This window comes from Zeus faber (assembly GCF_960531495.2).
Source record: "Zeus faber genome assembly, chromosome: 16".
Lineage (NCBI taxonomy): Eukaryota > Metazoa > Chordata > Actinopteri > Zeiformes > Zeidae > Zeus > Zeus faber.
The window spans coordinates 22,416,390-22,426,664 of NC_137202.1; the positions used below are offsets into that span (position 1 = coordinate 22,416,390).

The 10,275-nt window shown below is 51.2% G+C and overlaps 2 protein-coding genes across 3 annotated transcripts in view; one reads left to right on the plus strand and one right to left on the minus strand.

Annotated features, from left to right (window-relative positions):
* The window catches only part of fmn2a (formin 2a), a gene marked incomplete at its 5' end in the record, with an annotated part of 39,972 nt that extends 38,806 nt beyond the window's left edge, over nucleotides 1–1,166 (plus strand). The window contains 2 exons of the mRNA XM_080016435.1: nucleotides 460–541; nucleotides 715–1,166. Of these exons, the coding sequence (XP_079872561.1) occupies nucleotides 460–541; nucleotides 715–741 (109 nt within the window). The 3' untranslated portion in view covers nucleotides 742–1,166. The remainder of the gene's footprint in view (nucleotides 1–459; nucleotides 542–714) is intronic.
* Nucleotides 1,167–1,701: 535 nt separating this feature from the next.
* On the minus strand, nucleotides 1,702–10,275 carry LOC307241899 (gremlin-2-like). 2 transcript variants are annotated; one of them, XM_080016161.1, is made up of 2 exons: nucleotides 9,830–10,275; nucleotides 1,702–3,005 (listed from the first exon to the last, which is right to left on the minus strand). In XM_080016161.1, exon 2 carries the CDS (start codon nucleotides 3,002–3,004, stop codon nucleotides 2,420–2,422), a length of 585 nt encoding a protein of 194 aa, XP_079872287.1. In that variant the 5' UTR covers nucleotide 3,005; nucleotides 9,830–10,275; the 3' UTR covers nucleotides 1,702–2,419. The 2 variants fall into 2 exon arrangements, with proteins under 2 accessions (XP_079872287.1, XP_079872286.1); XM_080016160.1 differs by lacking the exon at nucleotides 9,830–10,275 and adding an exon at nucleotides 9,229–9,313.

Consider the following 10,275-nt stretch of genomic DNA (forward strand, 5'->3'; position numbering starts at 1 on the left):
GGAAGATACCGTTCCCTGTGTAAACGCAACGACAAATTGGACCATTATGTCGAATGAAGATGGAATCGTGATATGTGTTTGAAAGAGAAGCTTAATTTGGCTTTTTTTCGGTCGGTAGTCGGCTACAGAATGGAAGCAGATTTGTAAGCATCGAGTTTTCACAGTTGTCCCGAGGTCAGAATCTCAATTCATTATTCTTCTTCCTGACGTGCCGACAGTCACGATCAATAAGCTGAGGAAGAGAAGAGTCAGCCACTGTCAGTTTCTACCGTAGCTCCATGTCAACACTTTGTGAGTAGTGAACCGCATTCATTGGTCAACTACGATGGATTCCCCCATGTAGTAGGAGCACCGGGAAGAGGTTTATCGGTGAACCACCGTCGTCCTGGCTCGATCCGTACATATTGGGCGAAAACGTTATGTGTTTGTTATTCACTGACAGTAGCTGCCTTTGTTCAGGGTCAAAATGGCGGAGGAGTGCTTCAAGCAGGCCAGGGAGAAGGCGTCCTACAGCGTCAAGCCCAAACACGCCACTGGAATAGTACGTGTCTTCACTTCAATGCCTCCTTCGCCTTCCTTTATTGTGTTTCCGTCTACATTGACTGTCTCGCTTCCACTGTTTTTGCCCTTGTCCGCATGTTAGTGAAACAAAATGGCCGCCAGTGAGTATATGTAGTGCGTGTATAATGTGGCGGTATTCTTATTGCCCCACAGAAAGCCAAGCTGGGCCAGAAGATCTGAAGACCATCTTGGATAAAAAGGTGTAAAGGTGTTTGCTGATGACGTAAATATTTATCAAAAATGCTTACCAATGAAAAGCTGACAGTGAGGGGTCATTTTAGAGAAAATGTGTTTATTTTTTACAGTGCAAAAAATTGTCGTCATATCCAGCCTGCCCTAAGTATTTTATAAGCCTGACTCCTTTTATAGCAATTTTAAAGCTAAATTGATCAAAAAACAGAAGCTCCATAACAGTATTATATATGTGTGTGTGTGTGTGTGTGTGTGTGTGTGTGTGTGTGTGTGTGTGTGTGTGTGTGTGTGTGTGTGTGTGTGTGTGTGTGTGTGTATGTGTGTATGTATGTATATGTATATATATATATATATATATATATATATACTGTATGTAGTCATATACAGTAGCAAGTGCCTTAAAGTACAGTGATGTGGTCAAATAAGCAATGTTACCATGAGTTTTCTTTTAAAATGTGTAATACACATTTAAAAATACACAAAAATGTCACTGCTTATATTGTAAACCTGTCAACGATAGGCTGTATTGTGACATACTGTAGCTCAGATTGATGTATAGTTCCATCTCTTCTGTCCTAATTCACTTCTTCACTGTCTTCACTTCAATTCATGTGATTCGTCTGGCCTGCTGCTGTTGCTACTGTTATCGTATGTCAATATCATAATACTGGTTTTATGTCAGGTAATGTGCAATTGGTGTTGTCACCCCTACATCCCAAGCGTCCCATTTTTTACTCAACTGCCTTTGACCATGAAACTATAGTATTTGACGAAGCAATAGGGATTACGTTGATGCTGTGTAAAATGATATTTTTTTAAATGTTGAAACCACATTAAACCTTCAATTGATAAAGAAACACATCCTCTGCAAAACATTTTTATATGAAATAGATTTAATAAACTTTTGACATAGATACTTATACACATTTTCTTACATTGTACCCCAGTTTACATTATACACTTTATATTTATTTTGCCGGCTAGTATATCTGTGGCAAATGTATACAGTTTTCCGCCTTAGTTTCTAAAGCTTTTTCCGGTGAATCTGATAGCGTCTGGCCACTATCAGTTTCAGGAAAAAGTTACAGGGTAAAATTACAAGGTTTAAACATCGGGAATTTGTGGACAGTCCTTTGTTCAGATCAAAACCTGGATGGATTGGACCCACCACCACCCGCTACCATCACACGTGGTATTTGAAGGCGAAGGAATCATCTTAAAGGTGTAGCTTTGGGATTGTCCCTCCAAGCGAGAGTCCATTGGAAAGCATGAGGATCTCGCCTGCATCTTCAACCGCCCAAATGATTCCGTCGAGGACGGCCGGGCGAGTACAGCTGGAACAAATCAGAGTTTATCCAGGGCTTTCTGGTTCACCACCACGTGTCTTCAGCACATTGACTCTCAAGTCCGTCGACAGTGTCTGAAGTCCCTTGTCAAGTTCAAGGTCTTTGTCTATCGCCGGCCACAGTCTGCGATGAACTCAGCAAATGCGTGATCGTGTCCGTGGAGTCATCTCATCGTGTGTACAGCAACAATGGAGAATGGTCAAACTACGGGAACAAAAAAGTCGACCTCTATCCAGGCTTATGTCAATTCTCATACGATGACGCGAATGCTCAGGTCATCAGTGAAAGTCTGTTTGGGCTGTCTCACTCTGGGTCCCGTCTCACAGTTTCCCGTGGCCGCTCACGTCCACGGACATACACCTGCACTGCTTGACCCTCTGGACTTTGCGGTGCCTGAACGGCGGCTGCAGGTCGGGGCAGTCCAGCTGCACCGTGAGCTGGGTGACGCGGTGCGGCCTGCAGAAGGAGCACGACTGGAACGGCTCGTGGGCCTTGTTGTGTCCTCGTCTCCCGGAGCCGGATCCGGATCCGGGACCTCGATTTTTGCCGTGGCCCGAGCTGGGTCCCATGTGGCGGGGGATGTAAAAGGAGTTGCACTGGCCGTAGCAGAAGCGGTTGACCACGGTGCGGCTGCGGCAGCCCTCCTCGCTGACCGTCTGGCGGAGCGGCTGCGTCTTGCACCAGTCGCTGCGCAGGTAGCGGCGTTCCGTCACCACCAGGGCCTCGCGGCTGGAGGAGAGCACGTCGGGCTTCCGCGGGAGCAGCCGGTGGTGGCGCTCTGAGGACAGGTTTCCTTTGGCCTTGTGGGGCGACGGGATGGAACCCTGGGGGCGGAGCTTCCTGCTCTCCGCCGCGATGCAAATCGCTCCAGCCAGTAGGACTGGGAATGCGATTCTCCAAAACATTCTGAAAGAAAAGAAAGAAAAGGTACAGTCTTAGTAAGTCGTGAACCTTGAGGGGTACAATGGCTTGGTCACGGTCATTGATCTCTTGGCATGGGTAATTTTGTGCCTCTGGTGACAAATTTGAACCTCACTGGTACAAAAACGACAAATTGGGCTTTATAGGATACGGCGTGACAAGGCCTTTGTACCCCTACCGGTACAATGCTGTAATGACCGCTTCAGGACCAGTGAGTAGTGAGCCGTTGAAATGCAGAGTGCTTTGGTGTGTCTAAGTGTCAAACAAAAGGAACACAATATCCGTTTTGAACTGAAACGCAAACACACATTGATATCTCAACATTTGGCTTGTCTCCAGGCGACACATGTTAACCTGGAAGCCTTTACAATGCTGTCATTCAGACGGAGAGCGGTGTTGCCAATCATTATTTACAAGTGCACTAATGTGCATACATGTCGAAGCGCCTGCCCCGGCGCTGTCTAGCCTCTGGGGCATCGTTGAGGAAATGAATTCATCACCGTGGCCCCCATTTGTCAGCCTCTCTGTGTCATTACCTCTATTTGCTTTCTTCTCAGCTACACAACTCTTCCATAAATAAACAAAGCGCCGCCATCAAAGGACGCACTTAAACACCCATAACGAGAAGGGGAAGTTGATTTTATTGGTCTCGTCGCCGGGTAAAATAATTAGGGTTTTGCTTACTCTAGTCATGAACTATGCCGCAGATATGTAAACAGGCATTACAGAGGCCCCAGCTGCATGTTATTAGGGGAAGGGCTGAGGAGCCGTACCCTTTGGGAGTCCACTCTCCGTGGTTCTACGCTCCAGAGCAAAGTGAACTGAGACTGACCTACAACGTCCAAGGTTCAGCCTTTACCCCATAAGTGAGATGGGGACAGAACCGAAACCTCCCCTAAACATTCCCGATTGTATTCAGATGTGTAGTCCACACGTGCAAGCACACACACATGCACGTACACACACAAGGATCTTCACCCTGTCCCTCCTCAAGAGTAAATCAAAACCCCCGTTTTTTTTATATATATATTCTGGTGAAGTACGAGAATATCAGATCTGAAAAAAATGTGTTGCTCTTTTCAAATTTTTTTTTTTTTCTTTTGACCATCGCATGGGTCTGTGCGCGCACTGTCAGCGTTGGCGCCAGCACATTTTTGACCATCACTCAAGCATCTTTCCAGCAGATGTTGCTTTCTCCCGACAAGCATTCGCATGACACGGAGTCGGGAGATTCAGATGCAGAACCAAACTGCCTCAAGGCCAGCGACCGCTTCCCACTCAGCAGCTCCTCTTTGCTGTGCAAATTTCTACATCCTCTGTCCTTCTCTCCTGGAGCCTGGAACTCAATCTGACATGAAACAAATGACTTTATCATAGTCCACTTTGTTCTTTGCCTCGTTTTTTTTTGTTTTTTTTTCCTTCTTTGCTTCATTTTTTTAATTTTTTTTCCACCCCCGTTCTTGACCTGGGGGTCACGCTGGAGTTGTCCGGTAATGCAGGAGCACCGAGTCTCTACATCACTGTCCTAGTGGCGCTGGCTGTAAAGCTAGGCAGCAGCTGTTTCTTTATGGGGTTCGGTACATCTGACAGAAACGTGCTAACGTATAAATTCAGCGCAGACAGGAAGCCCTATGGTCGGGAAAAGATTGGAGAGATTTGCCAAGGGCTAGATTTACAAACTAAATTCGCAAACGACGTCCTCCCTAACTTTCTGCGGCTCAGACTTGATCTCCTAATGACTTAGTGAGGAGAAAGGAGCCGTACCCAATCCATTTTTGAGACGTGAAGTGACTATAACGGAGAGTTACAAATTGGATCTTGGCTCTACACAACTACTTTTGAATTCCGTTCAGGCAGACAAAGAGATATAAGGACCCCTCACCTCCGACCAAGACTGCGGGTAAAACTCTGGCGCCACAGGATGTCCAGAGCAGCGCCTCGCTGACTAATGCACGCTCGAAATCACCTTTGCAATAGGAACACCGTAGGAGTAGGAACGTTTTGGAGCCAAACATAACTATCCTGAAATATCGTCATCGTAGGGGAAAGGACACCGCAGTTGTGTGAGTGCGTTCGCACATTTGTGAACGTGTGTGTGTGTCCGCACGCGCGCACACACACACACACACACACACACACACACTCACTCACGCAGCATGAGAGTAGAATAACTACAGCAAAGACCCCCGCTGGTTCCTTCCACCACCCACTGCAAGGGAGAGTCATGACCCCACTCCATCTTGTGCTGATCTATCCTCCATCTCCAACACAACTCTCCTTTGTCATCAGCAGCCTGGGCTACCAGTGCCGACAGCACATCAGAAAACACACGGACGCCTTGTTCCGGGGACTGACCCCGGCTTCTGTAGCCAAGCTCCTTCTTGCCTTTCCCTTTTCCTCTCCGTCTCCTCGCCCATTCATTTGTCCGCCGCGGGGACACCGTCCTCGGGCTCGGGGTGACTTACAAGGCCCGGGGGACTCGGCACGGATCACCTGACCGACTGTGTACACAGCGCATGACGGATGGCCCCGTACAGTCGGCGGCCTCGCTCCTTCCCCGCTTCCAAACTCTGGTCTGGGTACGATGGGCCCGACCCCGGCCAAGCTATCCCCATCAATCTCCCTGGCAAGACAAACTGTGGTTTCTGGTTTGAGATTCCTGGTTTGAGGGGTTTTCGGGGGGGCGGGGGGCCCACTGAGGTGGGCCCACCTCAGTCGGTTGAGATAGAGAGGACCAGAGCGGGGCGAGGGAAGGGTCGGTGCTCAGGGGTTGACGGCGGTCCACGGAGTCAAACCGACTCCGCCGAGGCTCCCTGTCTACTCCCTTCCCTCTCCATGATTGAACTCACAATGAATCTGGCTCCCTCTTGCTCGGACTCTCACCCCCCTCCATCTCCCTCCCTCCCCTCCCTCGCTCCCTCGCTCTCCGTCCGATATTTGTCGCTTTCCGTTTTTCCCCCCTTTGCGCTTTCTCTCTCTCGCAGACACCCGTCATCGCAGAAGGGCGGAGGCAGAAGGCGACTGTGGTTTCTCCGTGTTGATACTCAGCTCGAGCCGAACCATGCGGCGCTATCGCTCCCTCTGCGAGGAAATAATGTTGACTATAAACACAACCCTACACTTTACCAGAACCACAAATACTTTGGGGGGGGATGGACGTGCTTCGCTGAACCGTGGCAGACCTCGGTTTGCAGAGACGCAGAACCTCTAATGAAATTATAAAATTCCAGAGAGAAACACCGGAGTCCGCCGAGCGAGACACCAGTCTTCGTCTGAAAGTAGCCGTTGCCGTGGACGGGAACCCGCTGGGTGTCCTCCCACTGGGAACAGACGTTGTAACACACTGGTGACCGCGCCCGGCGTCACAGCTGCGGCGCTCCTGGCGTCGCCGGATCCCGCTCGGAGCCAAACGAAAACACCAGCGGTAATTGACGCCTCCGCTCTCGCGGTCGAGCATTTCCGAAATTCGTCAAGTCCGGGATGCATTCTGTCGTTTCGAAACCTGCAAATTTGTACACAGACGTAACTGCCACTAAAGCCCCGTTCGAGTCGTTCCCGGCACGTCTTCAAAAGCAGCTTCAGAACCAACTAAACCCGATGCCTCAATTATCGGTGCGTCACAAAGTCTCATGCCGCGAGTGGTAAGTGTAGTTAATTACAGTCGAACTGCATTTAATTCACTGTGCAGCTTAAACACTGCTAAACACTGCTTACACACACACACACACACACACACACACACACACACACACACACACACTCGATGCATGACCACACAGAGAGAGAGAGAGAGCGAGCGAGGGGCTGGGGTTTGATTTGCATTGTGATAGAGAGCGCCAGTGTTTTCACTCGCAGCCAATTACGCAAGAGAGCAACCATGTCATTATCTGCATTTGCGGATTCTATTTTCCCAAAACTGTTCTCTGGCTGCCGGCTCATTAACGGGTTGTTGTTTTTTTTTGGGGGGGGGGGGGGGGGGTATAAGAAAGAAAGAAAAAAAGGGGGGGGGGGGTGTTGTGCAAATCTGTGCGATGCTAACATCGCCAGGAGGCAGTTGGGGCGGCCATTTGTCTTAATAATGACTTTCAGCTCCAGATGCGATGCTCCCATGCGAGGACGCGAAGGAAACCCTCGGCTTCCTCCGCGGCGTCCGCCGGGGGCTGAGCATGCGTGGGACGGGGCTCAGCGGGAGCTCGGCGCCTCTCGTTTGGACGGCGGAGACCCGGCAGGTTCGGGGGATTCGCGGGGACCCCCCGTTCGTCGGAGCCGCGAGACCAATCTGAGCTCTGATTTCGACGGAGGGTCTTCAAGTTCGGATCGCAACGATCTCGGGCCCCACACTGATGAAGTTGGCCTTCGAGGTCCACTCCGCCCTGTGACGCGGTCGGTGGACTGCACACCTCGCAGCTTTTAGCTACAACCGCTCAGAGAGGTTGTTCGGTTGTTCTTGCGTTGGGGTTAACCCCAACCCCACCCAAACAAAAAGATGAATATCCCTCCTACACCCAAGAGATAGTACCGACTGTACCTGACCGGGAACTCCCGTCCCTCCCCTGCCGACAGTGTCCGCCTGTATTTGACACGGCAAATAAATACAAAGCCCAAAAAATAAAAATTAATAGTGTGCTCGTGCACCCAGAGTCACATGACTATTAGTAACCTGCATAAAACATAAAAACCTAAGCTTTGGGTGGGGCATCGCTTCCTGATCCAGACTCTCAGCCTTGATCAACTAATCGGACAAAATGGCAGGAGGCCCTGCAACACAGTACTCCCACCGAATGGCAAAGAAACCAGAATCCAAAGCCTCGTTAAACACCAAACAGAGAATAATGGCCAAACGCCTGCAACACGGAGGTAGATTGCAAACAGCGTGGTTCCTTTTTCCACGGGAAGCATCTTGAGGGAGGACGACGGGCGGAGCGTGGCCGCTGGCTCCCTGTCAACTGCCGGGTCGTCGGCCGACACGGGAGAGCCGGGGAATCGTTCTTAACCAAACCCTGAAACCAGTTTAACGACTGGGACCCGACGGGGGGTGTGTGTGTGTGTGTGTGCGTGTGTGTGTGTGTGTGTGTGTGTGTGTGTGTGTGTGTGTGTGTGTGTGTGTGTGTGTGTGTGTGTGTGTGTGTGTGTGTGTGTGTGTGTGTGTGTGAGTGTGTGCGTGTGTGTGTGTGCGTGTGTGTTGGTGCCAAATCCTCTTTTGACATCAGAGGAGACTGTACGAGGTGGTGCAGTCACCGAAGCTGTAAGAGGGATCATAAGGCCGGCGCCCGCCATCATAAGGCCGGCGCCCGCCATTCACCGAATATACACACACACACACACACACACACCGATGTACACGGGAAAAACTCTTATGCAATACACACACACACACACACACACACACACACACACACACACACACACACACACACACACACACACACGTACACACAAATACACAAATACATAATAGTACATGCAGGTGGTGGCACATCAGCACACCAACAGTTCTATAGTGTAGGAGGAAGACACACACAGCACATATACACATCAACACACACACACAACACACATACACCAGCACACATACACCAACACACACACACACACACACACACACACACACGCACACACACACACACCAACTCACATACACCAACACACACACACACACACCAACACACATACACTAACACACACACACCAACACACATACACCAACACACACACACACACACACCAACACACACACACACATGCACGCACGCACGCAGGCACACACACACACACACACACACACACACACAGGCCGGAAAGACGGTCTATTTTGTAAACACACGACAGCAGTTTTCCCGGCACTCTGACATCGGTATCTGTTGACTTTCCTTCCACATCCACTGGAGACGTGAAACCTTAGAAGTGTCTCTCTCTGAGGCTTGGAGTCTTCCCTCAACGCTCACTAATTCTCCCGCTCGCAAGGCTAATTCCCTCAACCCCCCCCCTCGCTCGCTAATTATAGTCATTTAATGGGCACTTTTATCCCGTGTGCCCTGCAATACCTTGACGGCTTATTACATTTTTCTTTTTTTTTTTCTTTAACTATGGGTGGCCCCCGGCGGGAATCCCCCCCCCCCCCCCCCCCCCCCCACCCATACCCTCACCCGGTACTGACGAGGGGCCACGCCAATGTTTCTCTCACCCTCTCCGACCCCAAGTAACTCACTTGTTCATCACTTCATGGCGTCATCACTCAGCGAGGTTATGGACGACAGAGCATTTCCCGGAGACTAATGGTTCTTGTTTCCTACGTTTTCCCCCTTTAATAGAAGCGGGGCCATCATCTCCCAACGCACCGCCGGGGCCATCATCTCCCAACGCACCGCCGGGGCCATCATCTCCCAACGCACCGCCGGGGCCAGCATCTGCCAACGCACCGCCGGGGCCAGCATCTGCCAACACACCGCCGGGGCCAGCATCTGCCAACACACCGCCGGGGCCAGCATCTGCCAACGCACCGCCGGGGCCAGCGAGGTGTGGCGGGGCTTTGTGACGCCGCGTGTCGTTACAGCCACAGCGTTCGTGGAGAACGTACACGAACACATGCGGACACACAAAAACCAAGAAAAGGAAAATAGTTAAAGGTCCCAATGAAAGGGGATCAAAGGAGACCCTAACCCTAACCCGTCAGGGTCACCTCACCCCCCCGAAAACGGGGCTTCCCGCCGCGGGGAAAAAAACGTGCGTTTTCGCGGGAAAGAAAAGCAGAGACGGAAGACGGCCGAGGGCGAGAGCCAAGGGTGAAGCGGTGAGCCCGGTGCGTTTACCTCTTATCGGGGTCTGACGGGAGGGGGGGGGGGGGGGGGGGGGGGGGACGAGGACGCTGAAGATGCTGAGCCCGGGGGTCAGGGAGAGACGTCCGCCCTCGATGGTCCTCGCAACCGCCTCCAGGCTCCGGTTACCATGGCAACGCGGGCCGGTAGTATCCTCCTCGCGGGGAGGGGGCCGCGTGTCCTCGCTGCCGTCTCTCTCTTTTTTAAATTTTTATTTGTGTTTCTTTTTGTTGTCGTTGTTGTTGTTGTCGTTGTTGTTGTCCTCGAACCAGGGTGGAGGTCTCGGGGCCGGCGGCTCAGTTCTCCATCTCCACCCCCCCCGCTCTCCTGCCTCCGCCCCCCGGTGATATCTCTCTCTCTCTCTCTCTCTCTCTCTCTCTCTCTCGGTCGCCTGGCGGGACCCCGGTCCTCTCCTCGAGTTCCCTCCGAGAGCTCGGCCG